The sequence below is a fragment of the Venturia canescens genome, chromosome 1, assembly GCF_019457755.1.
Source record: "Venturia canescens isolate UGA chromosome 1, ASM1945775v1, whole genome shotgun sequence".
Taxonomy (NCBI): Eukaryota; Metazoa; Arthropoda; class Insecta; order Hymenoptera; family Ichneumonidae; genus Venturia; species Venturia canescens.
Window position 1 is genome coordinate 36,394,420 of NC_057421.1, and position 24,396 is coordinate 36,418,815.

The 24,396-nt window shown below is 35.6% G+C and overlaps 3 protein-coding genes across 12 annotated transcripts in view; 1 reads left to right on the top strand and 2 right to left on the bottom strand.

Annotated features, from left to right (window-relative positions):
- The window catches only part of TrissinR (Trissin receptor), a 139,716-nt gene extending 128,747 nt beyond the window's left edge, over nucleotides 1-10,969 (bottom strand). The window contains exons 1-4 of one of the 8 annotated variants that reach the window (XM_043412595.1): nucleotides 10,545-10,969; nucleotides 10,137-10,265; nucleotides 8,943-10,030; nucleotides 8,073-8,426 (exon numbers count right to left, since the gene is read on the bottom strand). The gene's annotated coding sequence lies outside the window, so the exon portion shown is untranslated. The other 7 variants (XM_043412586.1, XM_043412567.1, XM_043412577.1 and 4 more) reach the window with 7 other exon arrangements.
- LOC122406792 (sodium-independent sulfate anion transporter-like) lies at nucleotides 2,789-23,126 on the top strand. 3 transcript variants are annotated; one of them, XM_043412518.1, is made up of 12 exons: nucleotides 2,789-2,998; nucleotides 4,624-5,211; nucleotides 14,129-14,304; nucleotides 14,680-14,875; nucleotides 15,688-15,908; nucleotides 16,358-16,502; nucleotides 16,593-16,757; nucleotides 19,018-19,179; nucleotides 19,468-19,608; nucleotides 20,822-20,967; nucleotides 21,269-21,430; nucleotides 22,243-23,126. In XM_043412518.1, the coding sequence occupies exons 2-12, from the start codon at nucleotides 5,199-5,201 to the stop codon at nucleotides 22,399-22,401; spliced, it is 1,686 nt and encodes a 561-aa protein (XP_043268453.1). In that variant the 5' UTR covers nucleotides 2,789-2,998; nucleotides 4,624-5,198; the 3' UTR covers nucleotides 22,402-23,126. The 3 variants fall into 3 exon arrangements, with proteins under 3 accessions (XP_043268453.1, XP_043268446.1, XP_043268436.1); XM_043412511.1 differs by lacking the exon at nucleotides 2,789-2,998 and having other exon boundaries at nucleotides 4,438-5,211; XM_043412501.1 differs by lacking the exons at nucleotides 2,789-2,998; nucleotides 4,624-5,211 and adding an exon at nucleotides 12,879-14,043.
- Nucleotides 23,067-24,270, bottom strand: LOC122411522 (uncharacterized). The gene is made up of 3 exons (XM_043420427.1): nucleotides 24,121-24,270; nucleotides 23,723-23,851; nucleotides 23,067-23,435 (listed from the first exon to the last, which is right to left on the bottom strand). Exons 1-3 carry the CDS (start codon nucleotides 24,268-24,270, stop codon nucleotides 23,211-23,213), a joined length of 504 nt encoding a protein of 167 aa, XP_043276362.1. The 3' UTR covers nucleotides 23,067-23,210.
- Nucleotides 24,271-24,396: the final 126 nt, after the last annotated feature.

The window sequence follows — 24,396 nt, forward strand, 5'->3', positions numbered from 1 at the left end:
ACAGGAAAATAAATTGAAAGAAAACTGAACAACACCAAAGATACAGGTAGATAGAAAAAAAAGAACGTCTAGCAATGTGAACACCGATGTTTATTTTGTAACAATTTATATTCTGTATCCACTGAATCATGGATTCTGTGTCGAAAGTGGTGCAGGTGGACCGGGTGGACGTATGATTCTTATGCAGCGGTGCATCCAAAAATGAAGCATGGGCTCCAAAAATATGTCTGTGATTACTGTACACGGTATAATGAAAATGTGAAAATTTCTATAAAAATGCTTTTCGACTTTGGAAATGATACGAAAAAAAGAGAATTTTGAAAAAAAAAATTTAGAAAAAAATATTTTAACTCAAATTAGAACAAGAAGTTTTGAATGAACTTTGAAAAGCTGATAACCAAATTTCGAGCTGAAATTTGGCATACATCTTCGTTTGATACAGAAAAACTTCACTCCAGAGGATTTTTAGCGCAATTGAATATTTTCCGAGATATCGAATTTTTTAAATTGCTTTCCAGCATCGTCAGGTATATATGTATATGTCATGTCATATCCCTCGTGTGATTAATATATACCTAGCTCTTTGATCACACATACACACACACGTGCGCGCACACACACAGCGAGATCTTTAACACGTAGAATTGGTTTGGTAGGTCCGGAACATCTTTCGATGTGCACGAATTTGTAATTTTTTTCTGTTCATTGATTTCTATATTTGTATTTATAGAAGTTTTGTACCTGTAGAATTAGATAAATTTAATGCGTGTTTTTTGTTCATTTTCGGACAAATAAAATAATTTAAAAAAAGGGACAAAAAAAAATCCATAATTTTTCGGATACTCCGTTTAGTCCCGGTCTCCCCTATAGTTTTGATATACATATGTCAAATGTCAATGTTTTCAATGATAGTAACTATATTTTATGGTTTATTTTCAGTCACATAGATCGATTTTTTTAATAAAAAAGAATTCCAATTTTTAAGAAAAAAATCGTTTTTATTTACGGTGAATTTATAGTGAATTATAGTTGTCGAAGCACATCCTCAATCGAATAACGAAACCTTGCAATTTTTCACTGTTCAAAAAACATTTTTGACATTTTTGAATGTTTCAAAAAACATTCTCACTTTGGGTTTGAATAAATAATTTTGCGTAGAATCATCCTCACCAATTCTTTGATATTATCAAAAAGAGGATCAAGAGAATCTACTAATAAAGGAAATAAATACATTAAGAAATTCGACTTTATTCGTGTGATTATATAGCAGTGACCACTTTTTTAAAATTCGAAATACAGGCGAAAGATTGGGAAGGCAGAAGGGGGAAGGGAAAATAGGTAGAAAAGAATGTAAAAGTCGGTAAAGCAGAAATTGACAGAGCACAATCAGCCATCAACTACCTGAAAACTGAAGAGAAAAAGGGGCAAAACATAAAAAAAAAAAGGAAGGAAGAAAAAGAGCATGAAACGGGATAGAGAGAGGGAGAGAGAGAGAGAGAGAGATGTTACGAAAAGCAGAAATATGGGGCTGAGAGGAAACGGCAGATAGAGATTTCTCCCTTCTGAATACCACGAAGTTCGTGTACGAGCCGTAGGAGTCGCACACATCAGTGCCAGGATGAACGTAGAAAACAGAAACAGTCGTTAATACAGTTGGATTAAAAAATAACATTAGGCAAGTTGATTTCCTTAAGTTTAATTTTTCATCACATTTTTTTGTTCTCCATCCCGGTCAGAATGTTACGAAGTGGATATACTTATGAACAATTGTTAACAAAAGTGTGCACATAAAAAATGTGGAGTATATTATTTGCCAAATAAAGTAGCTTCTTTCCATTATCTTCTTATACGAAGCAGGTGGGCGAGTTATGCACTATTCATCCCGATTAGCTGAGTTTTCGATTTTTTACGTGTGGAACACTGCGTGAAAAACTGGGAAAAATTCACTGATCGAATTTAAAAAAAACTTCCAATTTGCGGTGCTAATGGTTCTCATGAATAACTGAATACGACCACATGCGTATTGATAGATATATATGACGATGATATAGATAACCTGTTGAATATATAACGAAATCCGCAATAGTGTCATCGTCGTCGTGATGTCGGTGTATTCTCCGTGATGGAGAATAGCTTAGTGCTGAAATGAGTGGTATGCACAAATGAGGAAAGTTTTTTACTTCGTAAACATAACCTCTAGAAATTCATAATCGAATTTCTGTGTTAAAAATTGATTGATTACGAGAATTGGGCATTATTAATGCAAACGAGAGTAAAGCAGAAAATTTATAACAATGTTGATTACAACACATGGTACGACTCCATCGCACGTTGCACCATTTCAATATTGTACTGGAACAAAAGGAAAAATTATTCGACACAAAATGTATAGAGTTTCAAATTATGATTGAGTTTGAGCGTCGTCGGAAAACTTTTCGGGCGTTTACTCAACATTGGACTAATCGAATTCATTCGATTTGTGATTCAAAGAATTTTTAAAGTTCAACATTTATAGCTGTCAAGCTCGTGCTTCTTTATTGATTAAATATTTTTCACGACAATCGAATTAATCGAATTCCAGAAGGATTGGGATTTTCCCAATACGTGCCACTACTTTGACTACTCGATTCTATATATACAATATGGTTTTAAAATAGCTGATACTTTGAATCAGACTCTACAATAAAATCGTTGCTGTTCAGTCTCCCCCCTCATCGAGATTACGGACTGCGTGCCCACATATATTTTCATGTACAAGTCTTCCACTATACAGATAAGAACCTTGACACTCAAGCCTATGTTTCAAGCGTTACAGCACGTCTCGTTCGTGGAGATGCTGTATCACGCATGCACCGTGTAAAACAGTTCAGTACAGTTATAAAACGTTGAACATTCGTGGTCTATTATTTTCTAGTATCCAACGTGGCTGCCGACACGTGCTCGTACGCCTGTCTGTAAACATGTGTATTCTACGGTGTAAGGAATTTACTACTATGAGGTATACGCTTTAAGTTATGAAACGAATCTGCAACTCAACCTCAAAGAGCGAACGTTTAAAAGTGAAATAAGCGAAGAAAGAGAGAGATAGAGAAAAGTTAATACATTAATACAATTAATACAGGTGTGGCAAAATCGTGGAAAGTTTTGATATGGATGAAAAAAACTGAGTGCATCGTCCCACAGGTTTATGAGTGTGCGAAAAAATGTGCTCATATAAAAGCAATTTGCTGTGCACACTCGTTATATTTTACACGTTAAGGGCATGTGCGTGTGTTCATTATGTCAAATACAAAAATTCGATAATTAATGAAAATTAATAATGTATCAGTTGAAATATGCAGGATTTGCTTCTAAAAGCTACAAAACGCGTTATTTTCATTCAGGAAATTCCGCTCCGAGTTTCACCTGGTCTGCACTTACAATAAACTCGTATTCTTAATTATTTCAGCTTCTTGCAAGAGGAAGCTCTCAACATCATATAAAATTCTGCCAGAATAGCTTACAACTTTCTACTTGTAGCTTTTTTCTTAATTCGTATAATCCTTTGTTTTTTCCTTTTAAACTTCAAATGTTATTAATATTTCTGAAAGATTGCTGAAGAAAACGTGAAATAGTAACTTGTTTGAATTCGGTTAATTAAATGACCCTTCGAATGATTAATGATCAATATAAAACAAAATTAAACCAGAGTTTCAGTGAATTGACATTTCATTTATTTCATTCGGTACATTGGGAATATATTTTTACTTTACAAAGTTATTATATATCCAATATATATATCGAGACATTGAAATTCAAATAAAATTTTAAAGATTTCATTTGAAAGATTTTATTTAAAGATTTTTATTTTTTTCAAGCTTTTCGGTAAAAATTCGTTGTCATTTCAATTTCACTATAAATATCTGAGCTTATGAGTTCTCACACTTTTTGTGCGATGTCAACATACACGTGACGTATATATGCACTTTATATCGAATGGTTTAAGCGGCTTAAATTACATAAAAGTTCTACGCCATGTGCGAGCTTTAGCACGAGATGACAAAGCTTCGTATATCAAATTTTTGCGAAATAATCGCCCGGATTATGCAGTCACATGTGAGCATGATCGTGTACCAGTGAAAATGGATGCTCTTTTCTCACAGAAGGTTGAAAACGTCTCTCAGCCCGAAAAGTTTGCGAAGGTTGAGCTTTGTTCGAGAAATCCGTTTTGCGAATATTTTTTAGCATTTTTTTCGGACTTACAGAGTACCTTTTACATATAAAGAAAATAACGATAGAAGGAATTGTTTGTGCTCGGGCGCAACGATTTGTAACGCTCCGATTGCCTAAAACAGATAAACGAAAATGTTTTGAAATTTACGCGGTTATATGATTAGAAGAACTCACCACCGTACGAGTAATTAAAAAACAATCAATTTCTAATTAGTATGCAGTATTTCAAAATTTTTATGTTTTATCGATAGAGACGCCTTCTGACCACGCGTTCCAAGTTTGTGGATAGTACATATAAAGCATGGAAGCTTTACAAAATTGAGAATCATTTTTACCGTTTGATATTATACGATTCGAAAATGCATGTGAATCATACGGAGGCAGCGATGAAATTTTAATACATTTGTTAAGGCAACACATCTCAAGGTGAATTCGAGCCGTCGAACACGCAAAATCAAAAAACGAAAACGGTTATTCGTCAATGTGAACACACGCAAAGTAAACGAATATTGAACTCGAATTGAATGGGGCTGAAAATGCAATACTCATGAGCCATTACTTATGGATGTGGTTGTTGACAAAGGATTTTTAAAGGTGTTAAAAGTGATTTAATGGTGTAACGGGTATTGTCAACTTGGATTCTGAAAGCAGTTTCGTGGACGAGAATGAATCCCGACTAATTGGAAGAGAATTTCATGAAAAATCACACCAAGTGATTTGACCGTAAAACAGAAGTCGAAAGAGCTGAAAAAATGGAATTTGTGTGAATAAAGGAAAGTTTGAAAGATTTCACGGTTCTTTGAACAACGTTCCCATCGGATGCTGCTCGCGCAGTGAAGTATATGGATGTGAGCTTATCAAGGAAGACCAAACGAGATATCTCATCGTTGACGAATTTTAAAAGTACACGAGGAGACTGAAGAATTTTGATTCTCCATTAGTGACACCTATTCGTACGATTTTTTTTTTCGTTATTCTCAAACAATATGGCAACTGGAGGTAAGTTCTTACCTACGTACACGTCTCGTTTATCCTCACAATGTCTTCCTCATTTAGTAAAAATCAAAAAAAGAGCACAAGATTGAGATTTAAGGCTCTAAAGCCGATGGTAAGCCATGTAAAAGAGAAAAGTCAATAGTTGTTTGATTACTCCCTGCATGACCACTAAGACCATTCAAAGATGCTCCAAAAAGGGGGAGGTCACATGATAGCAGTAAAAGATAAAATGTATTGACCGTCACATGGTTCGGCAGTGCCTAGTATTTAAAAAAAAGGAATAATTATCATTTCACCACTTTTCTTACCATTTATTGGTGATATCCCATGAGGACATGTAAAAAAACCCAATTTCGAACACACAAGATATCAATTAACAAGAGCAATATTTTTTCTCAAAAAATGAGACCCCTTTGAAAGGTATGAAAATAAAAGTTGTATCTTTTGAATGTTACAATAATTCTTGTCGTCGAGGTTGGCGCTGTGACAAAAACCAGGTTCTTTCAATGTTAATAAACGTCTATATTCAAAGTTGATATTTACGATGGTAATGCGCTTAACATTTTTTCCAGTCAAATATCGGAAATTTATAAGACTCGGTTTAATGGCTTCGTTTTGAGAGAGCGGCGACGAACACCGCAGAAGAGCTCCTAAGCGCTCACTGTGATAGAGCTGCAGCTTCTCCCATTAAAGCTTTAACAACTCATCTTTGATCATATTTTGCAAAAATTTCCTATTCCCCGAGTTATTTTAAATTCAGAAAATACGAGAGAAAATATTACAGTGTTAATAGACGGATTGAGGAATATCTATGGTACTATGACAAAAAGTCAACTAACTAATATCACTGATGTCTTCGATCATAACTACAAAATGGGTCGTGATTTACTCAAATGTTCAAATTCGAACGATTGAAAAGTGGATCAGAAATTGATGCCAGCTGGAACGAAATATAGTGATGAAAAAACGTTGATTGAAGACGGAATAATTTTTTTTTCGCATCCAATCATACATAGATGATCGTAATTTCCAAAAACAAGGTAAAGTGAAATGGAACGAGTGCATCGACGTTAATGGGGACTTGCCTAGAAACATAGCAGCTAATGACAAAAATCAAAAGATTCAAGAAAAGGTATATCAAAGCACGTTGAATAAGGTGGAAAGGAAGTTCACGGAGGGGGGGCACTCTCACGGATCATCCGGTCTCGTAGGGGTTGAAATAAACGTTTGCACGTAACCCGTCCATCCAGTGTACCTTCGTGCAAAGCTCGCTGCGTCACGAAAGGGGCTGAAAATCACGACACGCCAAAGGCTAATGTTGACAAATGGATCTGTCCCTAAAGCTTAAAATGAAAATAAAATATCATTGACCATCCTACGAGAAATATTAAAATAAATGGTTTTTTCTTTGCAAATTGAAGAGTATGCCTTTCGCCATTCATTTCAACGTACTTCATGCTCACATAACTCCTTCTACGTATGTCATCGTGCAACACACAACGCGTCGCCAGTACCAATAAAAAAATCTGTTAACACGTCTAGCCTGTTATTATGTTTGATCCAATTCATTTTTTTCGGGTCGATTATTCAACCATTTGCTTGTACGGTAACCTCATAAACCAAAAAGCAAATCTCCGATGTCACGCTCGTTTTCAGCAGCTGTTGGAAAATATATTAAATTTTCGATCTATATCTTATACGTCCTATCAATTATTTCTTTGGGTGTGATTTTTTTTTATTTGGGTTAAAAATTATTTGGTCGCGTACGAAGTGAAGTTGATCTATTTCGACTGCTATTATTCCAGACGGAAAATATCCGATATTGAAATTTCGTAAATATAAGGGCTAACCGTATCTCAAGAATTTTTCCAACAGGGAAAATTTCTCGGAACCGATGATATCTTGTTCCTGTTACGCAATTAGTCGGGCAATTTTTATGCGTATATCATTAAATGAGAGCTTTCCAACAAATAAAAATATAAAATAAACAAGCCGGATTCCCGCATTTTGATGATTAAAGTAAGCGCTGTATTCGCATTTCTACTCCGCATTGTAAATGAGATCATGGAGGGACAGGAAGTGAAGAAAGTCAAATAAAAGCACTTTCGAACTTCGAACCCTTATCTAAAACGACCAGGACGAAAAACAAGTTAAAGACAGAATCTCCATTACACGTAATGTCTATCCACCCCATCTGGCCTATTTCAGGCTTAATTATCTTGCTTGTCCCACCAAAACGTATACCTGAGTATGTAAATTGTTATATGGTTGTATACAACAGACTAATTTCAGTTGCTCTGCTCGGCTCAGTTCGATCTCCTTTGAGACATAATTAAACCCGAGTAATTTCTACTACAATAAGAATTTTAATCGTTCATGTTTTGCCAAATCATATTTTCATTAGTTAAGAAAAAAAACGTTTCGAAGACATTCTTCGATCGTTCATACGTTTCTCTTGATTTTCAATATATTTGAATTCTACATTTTCCTCGTGCTCGCATGCTTCTATTTGCTGTCTGCTATCTCAATTTTATATAGATATATGTGCCGTTGAAAATCTTGCCATCAGCACACGTACCGCTAATCAGCCCGATACAGCAAAACACGAGACGCAAGAATATTTTTACTGAATGCTCGCTATATTTGTGTGAGGTTGTGCGCATATGACACATATCGAGACACATGTTTGTATTTGTAATGTATTTTGTGACGTCACAACGCAACTGCATGAACGTCTCGATAATAGAAACAGTTTCATGGATTTCCTCATTCAACATTTTTTTTGAAAAGAATATTTATTCAGTGAATTATGAATTAGTGCAGATCGGGTCTGTATTGGTATTGGAATTGAAAAACTTACGTACCGAATGAAGAAACGAAATTACTCATTTTGTTACTCCTTGAAGACGTTCAGAGTTCTGGCGACGCAAGACCAAAGTTTTTACATCGATGATTTGCGTCACTCTCTCTCTCGCTCATGCTGTTTCTTCCCGAAGGTGCCGAGTAGAATGGAATGGAATGGATTTCTTGAAGTCGAGGGAAATATTGAATTCCATTTTTCACTTCCCAGTCAGCCGGTTTATCAAGATACGAAAGAACGTGAGAAAGATAGTTAAATTCTTAGGTCCGCTTGATGGAAGATGAACGGGTCTCCGCAGATCGATGTGTCACACTTTCGGATTTTATTTTTATGCATTTTTCCAGACACTGCACTTCATCTGTATTTTATAGTATGTTATTGTCAAGAGATTTCTAAGCACGCCTTCGTATGCGAGTACATCATCAAAATTCGGTTATTTTAAAACAATCTTCGTTTTACTTGTTTTGATTGTTTCCTTGATCCGTGTATTATTTCAATGAAGCTAGTTTGGCGGACGGACAATGAAGTGTATTTTCAATATTTTCAAACGAATTTATTACCGGTAGAGATAAAATCATTCGTCGTGGAAATACGGATATGAAACGTTCAACGTTGTCGTTTTAATATAAAAATGAATCAATTTAGAGCAGAAATATATTTAAGAGCTGTCTGTGCTTCGTATAGATACATAAATTGCTTCGAATTGAAATCAGAGTATACTTGGAAAACTGTCGCGTCTCTTGATTGATGTCTCCCGTATACGAAGCTTGTGCTTACAAAACTTTTGTCGATTCACTAATCATTTTTTCCGTCTCGCAGAGCCCTTGTTAATCTTGTTAAAATAAATATGAATAAATTAATTTTTTTATTCCACATCTCGTTTAATCCACTTCCACAAAAATCGCGTTGCCGACGTCCAGAATTATGTTCACACGACCGCGCGTCCAATGGTCGTTTCGACGAACATGTTGGCTCCGCGTAATAAGCTTGTGTGCCGCGTGCTCGAAGAAAACGTTCTTTTCTTCAAGACCGTCTTATCAATGATTTTTCGCGAGCAATGCATACAGAAAAGAAGAACGCGATGATGTAAGGGAGTATAAAGTAGATCCTCTTACAGTTTCCCTTGATCACGGCTAATGCACGCTGACGCAAATGTAATTGAGAAAGATATTTTTCTTTAAATTTATGTTTCAAAGATTTTCCATGCTGATGCTACTCTTTTAACGAGTCACTTGTTTTCTTTTTTATTTTCTCTCCTAATCACTCGCTCTCTCCCTTCGTCTTCTTCTCATCATTTTCTCACATCCATGAACATCTCGGAATGGCGTCACATAAAATTAACTCAATTCGTCTCTTCTTGCTCCGTCTCGGTTTCCCGCTCTATCTCTTATTAGTTTATTCCGGAGGAGTAATACCTCACACAACTAACAAACCCGTCGTTCCGGTCAAGTCTTTGCTAAATAAGATCTCATGACCACACCGACGCGTCACTTTTATTTTCTCGATATCCTTGTAATATCTGCTGAATACATTATTTTCGCAATATTTGCACTCTTCCATTCTGTGATTTCGATTAGTTTTTTTTTGTTCGTGGGTTAACAATTTTTGTGATATCATAATACGACGATGGGGATTACGCGCAAAACGGTTTGGGAACATCAAACATTTTTTCGTATCTATTTTATCTAGGACACTCAAAATTCACGCACGAGTTTTGGGATTAAACGCGCATTCGTTGAGAGTTTGCCGAGAAGAGCCCTTACTATTTTGCGAGCACAATTAATGTTTATTCCTTCAATATCGAAGCAATTATTCATTGATTCTCCTCAACATCATTGATGCAATTGTTGCACCATACTTCAGCTCACTTTTTATGAGATTTTAGTTAATGAAACATATAGTTGGGATTAATCTACTGTGCGGTCGAGATGATACTCATCATGAATTATCTAAAACTTTTACCTGTTCGATGGTTTATTTATTTTCGCATAGCAATTCGAGCATCCACGAATTTCAAGTTGAACTTATTTATTATTCCCATTTCAAATATCTTTTCAGTTATCCTTACCTGTCACAATCAAGAATTGCTCACTCGGAAAAATTGACAGCTGTGACGTTTCTACTCAAGAAAGACTTTAAGTTCTACATGGGTTGGATCGAAGACAAAATGTTTGTTAGTATTTCAGGATGGACAAACCTATAAGGAAAAAATTTTAATACACTTAAGTGGTTGGAACATAATCTTATTCGTAATTCGCGCCAGACATCAATTTATCTTTGAAGAAAACCTCAATTTATGTAATTATTTTCGATCAACTCAGAGCGTGGTATTTCAATATGATACGTCGTTGGCCAAACAATCAGACGTCAATGAGGACACCAATAATAGCGTTGATCAAACTCAACCCAGCTCAGAATCTGACGGTGATCAGAACACGAATAAAACTACTTTGGTTTTCATTATTACTATTATTACCATCATTAATATTTTTAAAGATACAAAAAAGAAAGCTATAAACGGGTCAGCTGTCCTACGAAGCATTTTCATCGCTACATTGTTTCAGCATTCAAGTGTGTGCATGCATTATAACAATATGTCAAAATGACGATCGTTATAATAATCGCAATGTCAAAATTGAGTTTTTTATTCGGTTATTAATATATGCCATAACCCCTTTATATATTAACGCATCATGATATTTGAGGTTTTATAACACGTGAGCTCAACGTTTAGAATAGAAAATAATAATTTAGATGACGATTTTATGTTTTTGTTGCAACGTTAGGAGCTGCAACGCGACAGTATCTCAGAATTAATCTCCTATTTTTATTTTGTTAAAGCTGTTAAATGAGCCCCTGTTTAGAGCCAGGCCCGCGTCGAGTTCGCCGTTTCGCGCGGCACTGACGGAATCCTCGGGCACGCTTTCCTGCATTCTATTTCGAGGCGAAAGTTTTGTCTCGCGCACGCGCCTTTAATCATCTTGCTCCTCACAAATACACCGATGAATTAAGGTGGTTCCTCCACGAGACAGTTAAATTAGGAAATTATTTAAATTTGGCATACGTATTGTTTAACATATGAACAACACCTCTATAAAATTTTAACAAGTTTCACCATCCCGAACCCGAGATATATGTTATTGAAGTTGACTCAATTAACACGTAACATATGGACCATGCATAAGCAAACGGCACATTATTAATTCTACCGCTAGTACTAAAATTAGGAAGTTTATAAAAAACGAGGAGGAGTTAGAGCAGGATATCACAGATATTGTGAAAAAAAATCAAGGTGATTGACCATCTAGTTTGACAGATATAGCCTCGAGAAGTACGAAGGTTTAGGCTGCATACGATATATTTTGCAAGCGAACAAGCGAATGTCGTCTGTATAGACAACCTTTTCTGTGTGTTGAAGCGTAACCTGGATAGTTCCGTCAAAAAATTTACTCACGATGTCGGATCAAAAATACTTTTAGAATAAATTTTACGAAAGCAAATGATATTTGTACTATATCTGCTGGCACCGAGTACGTATATAGGCTCTTTACAAAGTTATTGATTACGATCCGAACGAATTATCAAGCCTTTTAATATGCAGACAGTACATAACTTTTGGTTGGGGCTGTCGCAGAGGATCAACCTTAATTCCATCTCTGGACACAATAAATTATCTCACCCCATTGAAAAAAATGTACGTCAACGTTATAAAAAACGCGCGAACGTTTCGTTTCACTTATCAGCGGAACTCAATTTGTCGCTGAATGAAAATCCTTTTCGATGAGCATCTTAAAAAATGACATATTTCCCACGCCATTCCAATTTATGAAGAAGATTATAGATTTTTTTATATAGGCAATTTTCAGAGCTCTGACTTTCAAAATGATTTAAAAATTAATAAAAATATGCCATAATACTGTATTCGAATATTTTTAAGAAAAACCTGCTGTATTTTGAGTACAAAGCAAGCCATCGTTTTTCCCATAATTGCAATCCAACGTTCAACAATAATGATCGAATCTATGTTTCATCAATTCATCGAAGAGAAAGAACGTAATTACGATAAACAGAAAGCTGGAAACAAAGAAACATCTTAGCCAAATCTCTTATCAAACAGAGCCATTATATAATTATTTATTAATGAACGATTTTACAATATCTCGCTGATTATCCTTTCGGATTTCACGTGTTTGGTTCTAAATGTTATCGATGGATTTCAATCCGCACGTTTCACGCGATTAAATTTTACCGGTTTCAATCACAGGAGCTCAAGTTACCTAACGATTCAAATCGTCATTGTTGTATAATAAAAAATTACGTAATTATTTTGCGTTTTATTCACGCGAGCAATTCCGTTATGCACAAAGTTAAAGCCACCCTAGAGACCGAAAATAATAGATTTATTGCGGATCGTTTTTCAGGGATACTACGAGTGCAACGAATTTACAAAAACGCGTTTTTATTCTATGTATTCATGCCTGTTGACACCAATTTTAATAAATCGATTCATTTTCAAATGGTGGTTGTGCAAAATGGCACAATAGATCATTAATTTGTATTGGTTTCAACGTTATAAAACATTATTCATATTCTTAGATTTAGATCGATACAAAATCATTCGACTTTCGTTTTACGAAAAAGCAATGGTGTTTATTCAACCTCTGAATTCCTCCGTGGGGAATTCGAAGAACTCAACGTGCAATGTAACGTACAAGCATCTTGCGTATTCGTCACGCACGCGAGAGCGTCTGCGGGAGCTTTTTCGTGTCTCTTATACCCGCGTACACGTATACAAGAATAAGTTTACAGAGTTTTATAACGACTTACTGAGGAGGCCACGAACTCCCCGAAAGGTCTGTTTCGAATTTCGAATGTCAAACATGAAATCTTCTGAGGAGATGGTTCGACTCTTCTCTCTTTCAATACTTTATTCAATCAAAATTTATCCTTGCAACGAAACAACAACACGAATAAAGCAACAATATATAAGAATCTTTCAAAGCAACGCTGAGCATACGAATCGATTTATAAGAAAATTGCTATACTTTTCCTTCTTAGGAATAAACAATTTTCTATCGATTTTTCATATATCGGGAGTTTTTAAGTTCATTGATATTTTTTCGCCCGTTCGCATGAGCTCGAAGATAAGACCGCAAACATAATTATCAGCTCGGGATGAAAAATGTGAGAAAGTGAAAATTTTCTTCAGAAAGATATTTTACCACGAGAAAGTCAATTTCATTTTTAACAAAACTTTTATCACATAAGGAAGCACTCAAACGTAAATATGCATTTCAAGATCAAAAGATCCAATCAACGATATAGATATAAATAAGATTATAGCTGAAAAGATGAGTACTCGAAAAAATGAGATATTAATACTACGAATAAAGAAAAACAGTCAACGTTTACTTGAAATTCGTCGAGTTCGTTTGCAAAAGTTATCTACCCCCCTTGGAAAACCTTTGCTACCTGATGAATAAAAGTTGTTTTGCTGATTACACAACGTGTCCGATCGTCTTAAAAGATCGACAAGTTTATTCTGATAACGCTCAAGACGGATTATCAAGAGAAGCGGTAGCGGCTTTATATACACGCGAAGCACCAATTAAACGAAAGGGACTTTCAGTTCCTTCATCGTATTGCTTGGAGACAGGCCAGCGATCTTCGTACTCAGCGCTATCAATTAATCGAGCTCATTCTTATGTCAACTGTTAGCAATTATTTTGCATCTCAGTATATCGAATTGTGTTTTCATTACTTTGTACAGTTTTTTTTTTAGATCTGTTATAAACGGAAACAAATATAATCAGAGGATTAATTTCGATTATATTTTAATGTATGAAAGTACAAATGTTTGAAACCCTTTGAAATTTTATAAAACGGTACCCTTAACTTCCCAAAGTGCCAGTGAGTATACAGACACGTTGCTTTTCTCTCGATCAAGAACATCATGAAATTGAAAAATCCCGACGGTAAATCTCATTAGCAATGTAACTGAATGACAAATGAAACATCCATCGTATAATTTGAGAATTGTTCCGCATTTCTGTTTTACAGTGAAGTTCGAAATTTTTGGATTCGATTATATCAAACGACGTTTACCATTTATCGATTGGTCACGAAGTTACAAAAAAACATGGATACTTCAAGACGCTTTAGCGGGCATCACGGTTGGGTTAACCGCCATCCCCCAAGGCATCGCTTACGGTATCGTTGCCGGTCTCAACCCCGAGGTATCTTTGTTAAAAATCAAATTCAAATGAATAATTATACACAGTAAAGAGATAATCGATGAGAATACAGAGCCGGGGTAACCGAGATTTCACGCCCAGGAAGTTCTCAAACATTTGAACAAAGTTCGACCCGCGTAATTAAAGTTCTGAAATTGTCAGCTCTGAGGGGCTTCCATATTCGGAGAAGTGGGTGTAACAATATGTGAAAACACGACAAAATAGAATTTCAGATCGGGAACGAATATGGAATCCAGAAATCACGAAAATTCACTTTGCGTATTTATTTTATTCCTCTTTCCAAAGTTTTTTACTTCATTTTTTGTGAAAACGTCGCATCGTTTGTTGTTGCAAAAAAAACGATAATTGTGTTCCCAGTATGGTTTGTACTCTGCGTTTATGGCTTCGTTCGTCTACATATTGTTCGGATCATGCCGAAACATAACCATAGGACCGACAGCAATTATGGCGCTTATGGTACAGCCCCTTGTTTCGAAATATGGGCCGGACATGGCGGTCCTTATTTGTTTTCTCAAAGGATGTATCATCACGATTCTGGGAATTTTCCATCTCGGTCAGTATCCTGTAAATCCTTTGTTACATGAAAAACCATGCAATCATCTTTTGTACGTATTTGGCCGATTTGATAAAAAAAAAACCTTCAAGGAGTTTCGGTACAGAAATCTAAATATTAAGAAATTGATCGAATTTGTTGATAATGTTCTTCAACATCAAGTGCGAAAACACAAATTTTTTCAAAATTTTCTTCTACTTAGTTATCGAGTAATTACGCATTAAAGCAGATTTCTTATGCCCGGAATGTATATGGAAACGCTATGCTTATACACACGTGAACTTTAGTGATCAGTTACTCGATAACTGTGTAGAAGAAAAATCTTTCAAAAATTGTATTGTCAAATTTGGCACTAAAGAATATGTTCACGAAATTTTATAAAATTCTGAACTTTTTGAAATTTTTTATATTTTTAGCATGGTTTAGCATGGCAATATTGTATCGCCTGTACCGAAACTCCTTAACGAAGACGGTATTGGAAGGAAAAAACAGTTTTGGCAGTTGGAGAGTTTCTGGCTACATAGCTGTGTAATTTAGCAACACGCAGTTTATATGTACATTGACTAAATCCTAGTGAAAATAATGAGTCGAACTTTAACGATCCATTAGTCTCCTTTTCACGAGCGAAATCACTAGGCTTCGATCGACTGACCTTTTATTAATTCCGATTTTCGGTATGTACACTCTCGAGAAAACTTTCGATTAATTGCGATCTAGGCAGCCGACTATAAAGTGACTAAAGAGAACGGATGGAAGTATCAATCCACAAAGGGTGAATTTCCATGCTTTACATTACTGATTGATTTGCTCAGGTTTCTTATTGGATTTTATATCGTTGCCCGTTATTACCGGCTTCACTTCAGCTGCGGCAATCAACATCGCTGCGTCTCAGTTTAAATCCTTATTGGGTATTCCTGGAAGAGCTGAAGACTTTCTCGACGCTGTTAAAGCAATATTCTCCAATCTCAATAAAATAAATCCTTGGGACACTTTACTCGGCCTTTGTACGTTAGTGATTCTCGTGCTTATGAAGGTAACCATTATTGTCATTATCATCATCATCGTTGTTGTTGTTGTTGTTGTTGTTGTTGTTGTTGTTGTTGTTGTTGTTGTTTCATTACATTTCTGACAATAGTTGATTTTTTTACATTTATTGGCACGTTGATCACTCAATAATGTTATTGCATTTTCATATTAGTCATAAACTTGTAACGCAAAGATATTATTACACAACCTTATAAAAGGTTCATCAACAATTCAAAAGTTAAGATACTTTCTATGAATTAGTTTCCACACGGCAAATTATAAAAATAATACTTTTCTGGTTTCATCGACCATCAAAGCTGTGTGATCCTGATCGCTTATTCAACAGTTTTTAATTGATTTTCACTGCTCTCAATTGCATAAACTCATCTTTAATTCACATTTAATTTAAATATATGTTTTTATTTAGCATTTATTTATAATTGATTGTTAATACAGAATATTCCTGGTCGAAGAATGGGTACGAGTTTACAAAAAATCGGGTGGATCGTTACCCTCGCCCGGAACGCTATCGTAGTCATAACTGGTGCGATTATAGCTTACATCTTTTATGTAAACGGGATGGAACCTTTCAAGCTAACGGGTAACAAGAGTGAACTTGAATTTTATGCTATTAAAAAATGTATAATACAATTAGAACCATGATAAGGATTCTATTGGAATATTCATTAAGGTACGATGGGTCAAGGGCTTCCACCTTTAGCACCACCTCCGTTTTCAACCACATTTAATAACGTGACTTACCAATTTTTCGACATGACGAAGGCTATGGGTACGACTCTTGTTACAATGCCTATCATCTCTACTATTGAACATATAGCCATTGCCAAAGCTTTCGGTAAGTATTTCATCAAAATTACGTGAAGAAAAACGATAAAAATTCCCTTGATACAAATCCTGAAAATTCATTTTAATAAAATCAAAATTGTGCTTGAAATGAAATAAAATTTTTCCCATCGAGCCATTTTTTCTCATAGTCGTATTTGAATACTGAATTAAAATTTTAACATGACGATCGCAATGCTGTGTAGGACAAATGAAAACAATATTTGTCCATACGTGCCAATGTATCGTCTTGAATTTAAGCTCAAAATTCAAAGCTCGAAATCTATTCCCGTGCAGTTTGGCTCGGATTGCACGCGTGTATCACAAATGCAAAGGATTTCTGATAATATGAGTTTACGCGTATGACCATTTTGGAATTAAGTCGATTGCCGAGACTTAAATTTTTAAACGTTTAATCATCGAATGAAAGAGTTCACAAAACGATTTTTTGGGTCACGAAATGAATAAAAGTTTCCCGTTTTCGCATTATTTAAGGAAATATGAAAATCGTTGTAACATCGCTCGAACGAATTGATCTTGATGATGCGACGAATAGCTTCCGCAGCATAAGGTTTGGAATTTTGTACAATAGCTGAGAGTCTGTTAGCGCTGCTCGTGGTAGCACTTCCGGTTATACATCTCTTGGCCAAGAGGTTTGAACTTTTTATCTCATGGATATGAAATCTTGCCAACGATGAGTAATGCACCAACATTCTGATCCTCCCTGCACATGTTGAGAGTATGAAAGGAAAAAGAGATGGGAATAGGAGGAGTTCATAGGTATATAACTATTTAAAGTGAAATTTTATGTGGCTCAGTAGTTTTTTAGAGGGTTCACGAATGTAACATGTTGCGCCATATACTCTCTCGACTCGATGAATTCATGAATTCATGCGTAGCATATCCATTGTCGGAGCGGAGCAGAGCGATTCATCTCCATAAACTAAATCAGCCACACGGAGAAAACGGATTCGTTTTATATAGCGAGGAATATATTTTTATTCAAGAATTTTAAAAGTATTTCGGCATCGATTACAAACAGCATAGTATTTTTTGAATTTTCCAATTTTTCATCCCTTCAATTCTAAACAGCTTCATGAGCATAGCAAAAAGTGATGCACGTGCGAGAACTATATTTCGTTTTGTTTTCGAGTTTTATTCATCATGTCCAGACTAGCACTTACTGATAAGTGGAAATGGATTGTAAATCACAAATTTTCACTGTCAGCATAGTAAATTCTATGATAAATGCACGAATATACACCGAATACGTGTGACATTTTACCATACACATCGTTTTTTTTTTCAGGGTTGCCCGAGCATACTTTACAATATAAACATTTGAAGTGACTGAAAAGATTTTTTACTATGCTTATAGAGAAAAACACTCTTAAGTCTTTTGAATAAAAGGGATGAGTATTGGTCTTTTTACTATGGTGGATAAAACACTTCTTATTACTGCTCTTTGAAGTAATGCTGCAATCCAGTTCTATACTGTCCCCGAGATACTATATTCTTAGTACTTTCCTCTAGAATTTTCAGCCTCGTTTTCTCCGTGCACCAGTCCACCAGTGAATCGAACTTGCAACTAAAATTTTGAAATTTTTTAACTCTAAAAAGTTGTAGACTTTCGGTAACTTAGTTATTTGTTTTTTAACCCTTTCTAGTGACACCTCAAGTTTCTGGCGTAATAGTCACACGGGGTCCAAAGTACCCCACTCACTTTGGGGGACGATAAATAATTGAAAAACTGTAAAAATAATAAAATAAAAATACTGCAATGTATTTAGAACCTTTAAGAAACGACCATAACGATTTTATTCTATTCGTGTTATTTTTAATATTAAAAAAAGTGTCAAAGAAACGAATGCAGGAAAAATCAACTCGTTCTATAAACCTGAGAAATCACGTTTTCTGGTAGTATTAGTTAAATTTTCCACGCTGGGGTGGATCGGACCCCAGATCTTCGATCTTCGCACGGTCTGACTTGATCGACTACCAAAACTAAACTAACGGTCCCTTTCAAATAATAATGATGAGGCTCTCTTTTCAAAGGTTCGAACTTTCGACCGAGGGAACCACAAGTCCCATTTTCTCTAAATTTCCATTTGATATCGTCGGTCGAAATAAGGCTGGGGTCCAATATATACCCCGTGTGACTATTGAGGGTTAATTGTATGAGTTATCATTGATTACTATAAATTTTCTCATCTTGACATTTGGACAGTGTAACGATTCTCTCATTATTTCTTGTGTGTTTCATATTTCACCAGCAATGGGTAAGTCCTTGGATGCAACGCAGGAAATGTTGGCTCTTGGAATATGCAACATCTTTGGTTCGTTCGTAAGGTCGATGCCAGTCACTGGTTCCTTCACCAGAACAGCGGTGAATCATGCGTCAGGTGTGAGGTCACCATTGGGAGGAATATTCACGGGTATAGAATCTCAGAATACAACAATTATGGTTTGCTTTTCTCAGATGGGGTGGATATAATAAAGAAAAAAAATGTCTTCAGCTTCCAATCTATTTTTCAACAATTCAAAAGATTACCGAATTTCGTTCTTCTTGCGCTGAGATATTCCACTTGATCTTAACGTTTAAATGAATTTTTCAATTTTCAATACGACGCACGAAGCGAAACAAAAAAAAATACTTTTTTCAATATATCACTGTTCAATTCCGCGGAAGCACGAAAAAAATTATTCCACCGTATGTTTTGCAGGTATTCTCGTTCTGTTAGCGGCAGGCCTGTTGACTTCAACGTTTCGTTTTATACCCAAAGCCACCTTGGCCGGTCTCATTATATGTGCCATGTACTATATGTTGGATTTCAAAACTTACAGCTTACTATGGCGAGCAAAAAGTGAGTCAGAACTGTTTTTGAAAGCATGATTTATATATACGTATATAAAAATTTTAGTGCTAATAATCACTGGCAAGCTACATCAGCAGCGTCAAATGAATTGCAAGTTATGAATAGTTTTCGAAACTTCATTTGTCAAAATTAGTGTACATGCTTCAGATTTTCAGAATTATTTTTCTTCTCATTCCTTACATTTCAATATGAAAAAAAAAATCGGATAATAAAATGAATTGTCATTGAGAGCGGTAAATGCGTAATCGCGGCAGATGGCTCGAGTAATCTCCCAAGTTGAGCGGTCCGCCGGGGCCTATACCTGACTGGGTGACTTAGCTATGTACCGGGTTCCCGCATCAATCCCTGAGCGGAAGGTAGTTTTTCTGAGCTTTAGATGATCCGAACATGCAAATGCGATACTATTTACCAAAAGTTGGGCGCTGAGGCGATGGGACGGGCTCTTATGCACGGAGAGACTTTTAAAGCAAAAATGACCATGTTTTTATAGTAACGTCGGACCACATCGATATTATAATAATAATCGCTACAGAGTGTGTCAAATAATGGAAAAGTTTGGGGAACCATTACCACGATTCATAGTAAATAACGCGCTGTACTATATCAAAAATTAATACCGAGGAAATTTTCATCAAAAACATAGTAAATAATGAAATGATTTGATGAAAATTTCTCTGTGCTATACGAAAAATTGCATAGTTTCGTATTTTCCCTTTTACCGCACTGAATTTTGCTCAATAACATAGCAAAATTTATGTGCTCACCAATTAAATGAGGCGTTGCGAGTATAGACATGAAAATTAACCAGTGGCACATAGTAAAATTTCAAGCAATTTGTGCAGTCCAATTCACCAATTTTTAACATTTCGCCAAAGACACGAACGAGTGACATTCGGATATCGATACGTCGTTCGATGTAAGAATGTCGCAGACCTAAATTTTGCCTGTCGTACATAGTAAAATTTGAGAGAACGGCTTCCGACATCAAAATTACTATGCACTTTGGTGAAATGTAATAGAATAGCGATATATAACAGCGCTGCTACAAAACATAGCAAATTTTTCTAGCAAATTCATCCGAAATATTCGTATAAAAGTCTCTTCGTGTGATGGAACCCGAAAGCGCATGTCCAGAAACAATAAAAATATAACAAAATGAATTTACGTTAATTTGTTAAAAATATTTTCTTCTTCCTTGCAGAGCTGGATTTTGTTACTATGCTTGTGACTCTCGTGACCAGCGTCTTCCTCGGCCTGGAGATCGGTGTTATAATCGGTATAGTTTTGAATCTAGCAACATTATTGTACTACTCAGCCAGGCCATCAGTAAATATTGTAATTGAAACGGTAAGTCCAAGGAAACCGAAGCAAACGGTTATTAACATGCGACATTTAATAAATATCAAACTTTATAATAAAACTATCGTATTAGCCGAATGAGAAACGCAATGAAAATAATCACAAAGCCAAAATAAAAGGAACGAATGAGAATTCTTTCATTTCCGCATATTTAACTGCCAACTCGGTATTTTTCATAGCTTCTACACCATATTTTACAAACTTTCAATCACAATCCTTTTTGCGGCTCTGTGACCTGAATCTAGTGAAGTTTTCAAATGGAACAATTTTTTTCATGTTTATTTAAAAGATCGATGAACGAAGCGTAGTACACGTCACACCGGAAGAGGCAGTCTCTTTTCCAGCCGCGGAGAATCTTCGAGCGAGTATAATGAGCCTTTCGGAAAATAATCTGGGCAACGTGATACTCGACTTTAAGAACCTGAAGCGGATCGACGTTACTGTTGCCAAGGTAAGCTCCTCAGGTTACCCATTTTTCACTTTTTATTGCCTGATTCAAAATCACGAATCAACAAGGAACAGGTATATAAATATTCAGCGGTAATAGGCAGATCTATTAACTGGGGCATCGCACGTTTCGTCGTCCTTGACGACCCTTATTATGGTTGCAATCAGACAAGTAAATACGGGAAGCATATGGAAATGAAAAAAGTGCTCCGCTGGTAAAAAATTGCTTCACTGGAACATCGGTAATCCGTAATTGAGGAGTGCACAAGCGATTAATTGGAGAATGGGTTCAATTCACATTTCATTGACGACCGAAATATTTTTTACAATATTTCGTTTTATTGAAAAATCAAACTTATTAAATTTTAATCGAGTGATCTTTGGTTTTGTTTCGCCACAGAAAAATGCTTGATTGGCTAAGATCAGAAGTAATAATAAGAATACGGATATTAGTGATGAATAACCATAGAAAAATAATTCTGTAATTAGTGATGGTGAGAAAAAACAAAGAAGCTAACGGCAGTAATCGATATGTCGAATTTGGTTATCAAAATCCAAAACACGTGCAGAAGTGCGGTAAAGTTTTCAACCAGGTCATCGGGAAATATGAAAACTTTTTGTTGAAAATGTTATATTGAACGAAACTGCTAGCATGAACGTGCAATTCTTTTTTGTTCGCTGACTTACGTAAAGCTACGTCATTGTACAGCGAAGTTATTGAATCCTTGTGATACCATCAGTTATTGCACAATAAAGCACCGCAATTTCTTTGTTTGTCGAGAGTATGTAAGACTTTTTCTTATTTTTTTTTTTCAGAATATGAAATTGCTCGCTCACGATCTCGATTTAAGGGGCTATCAACTCATATACGTAAATTCTACGACCGATGTGAACGACGTGATGAAAATTGTTGCTCCTGAATTAAAGAATGTGTTCAGGATAGATAATGAAGAAACTGCGGGAGACGATCCATAAAAATGAAGATGAATTTCTCGCTATTGGTACGAGACAAAATATGCCATTAACGTTGTTATCGCGATATTTCTCATTTTATATCCAAATGTTTATTTATTGGCCGGAAAGTTCATGCTCGAAAAAATCGTAACGATGAGGAAATTACGTCGGATCGGCTTTTTCACTTGGGTTCCGGACAAAAACGTTCAACTGAAAATAAACGATGAAGACTTCATTTTTTCAGTCGAGGCTCACGGGTTGATAATTGCTCCGATGCGAGGAGCATCGTTTTCAATGCGCAGAACAAGTTTTTCGTTCGACTCATCGAGTCATAAATTTTTCAGAGTTATTCAAATGGAACGAAGACTAAACATTTTCACGATCTTTCAGCAGTTTATTTCGTTAGATTGCAGTGAAATTCATTTTTACGATAAAAAAATGAAATTACGGAACCAAGTGATTTTTTGAGACTTTTCACAACTCACCGGCAAAAACAATGTAGATAACGAAATTTATTGTCTGCACACGATTTAAAGCGAGTACAGCGATAAAGATGAGGCGTCGGATCGTGATTTAATTATAAAATGAATTTCCGTAGTCCTCCAGGAATGTGCACTTTATTGCGATACATTTCTCTGTTTAATTTTAATTTTTCTAGAGGCACGATAATGTTATTATTTTAAGTAACAATAAGAAATTGTCTTTCCTTTCGGATGTAAAATAAATGATGTACAAAAAAATCTCAATTTCTCTTTCTTTCTTGATAGAAATGAATGATTCATGTTCTGTAACATATTAGTATAAGCTTAATTCCGAGAAAAAATTGACACTCAATTATCGGAGCGAGCTGGAATTGTAGGAATTGCTGTTAACAATCCTGAATGCTTTTTGATGAAATGATTCTCCATCATCTCACCATCGTCAAGGATCCAATAACACATTTTGCAGTATTTCCGGTGATGAGACTTCACGTGTGTCGAGAGGGAGAAAAGAGTTGCTATTTGTTCATGACAAAAATTGCACTCGAAGTTTGAAATCCGGTGCACGGAATAATTCTAAATGAGGAAACGAGTGTTTTCTTTTTATTCGTCCATTTTTTAGCTATAAATGTAGTTTAAATTTAAAGTTTAACTTAGTAAAGAATTCATAGATTATCATTCGAAAAAACATTAAAACTGTTATCAGATATTGTTTTTTATCTTGGCCCAGTTTGTACACTTTCCTTGCGAATATGTCTTTCAGAAGGAATTGGCTGAGATGAAAAAAAAAATCAATAAAAACACCAGCTCCCCTGGTAAACTTCAAGCTGAAATGGAAAGCTTCGTTGTATCGAAACATTTACCATCGTCGCATCTCCACCAGCCTCGATATAATGATTTTTCGCGATTGGTGATCGAATTGTTATTTTAGGAATTTTACTTTGTCGAAGATGTTCTGGAATGTTGACTGTAATAATTCTTGCTTGCTCCACCTGTTTAAAAAAAATTGACATTAACAATGTACATAGCGATTGTTATGCACGTTATAAACCTTCAATGCGTTATAAAATCAACGTATTGAAGGCAGTAAGATTGAAAAATAAATGAATGTCTCTAAACCTTTTTCCATGGATTTGCACATACTCGATCAGCAAGTTAAGATATTTAAAAATCATAAGCTAATGTGAATCGATGAAAAAAGTACGAAAATGCTTCAAACTTTGTTATCCCCAGGCGAGTTAAGCTCCATAAAGTTTCATACCTTATTGGCAGCCTGAAGTGGCCGACGAATGTCATAAATGAAATCCTTCTTCGTCATCTTTTCACTGAGGCTTCGGTTACATCTCAAATTATATTTCGAGACATCGGCACTTTTTCCGCGATTTACTTGTGATTGGTATTTGAGATCCATTGCTGACAAAGATTCGCTTTTGAACTCCTCCTCGGGCTATTGGCTTGTTTGCTTGTGATTTCTAGTACTTTTAATATATTTAGTATTTCATCTGTTTTCGTTTCATAGTAACTTGGAAGGAGAAGA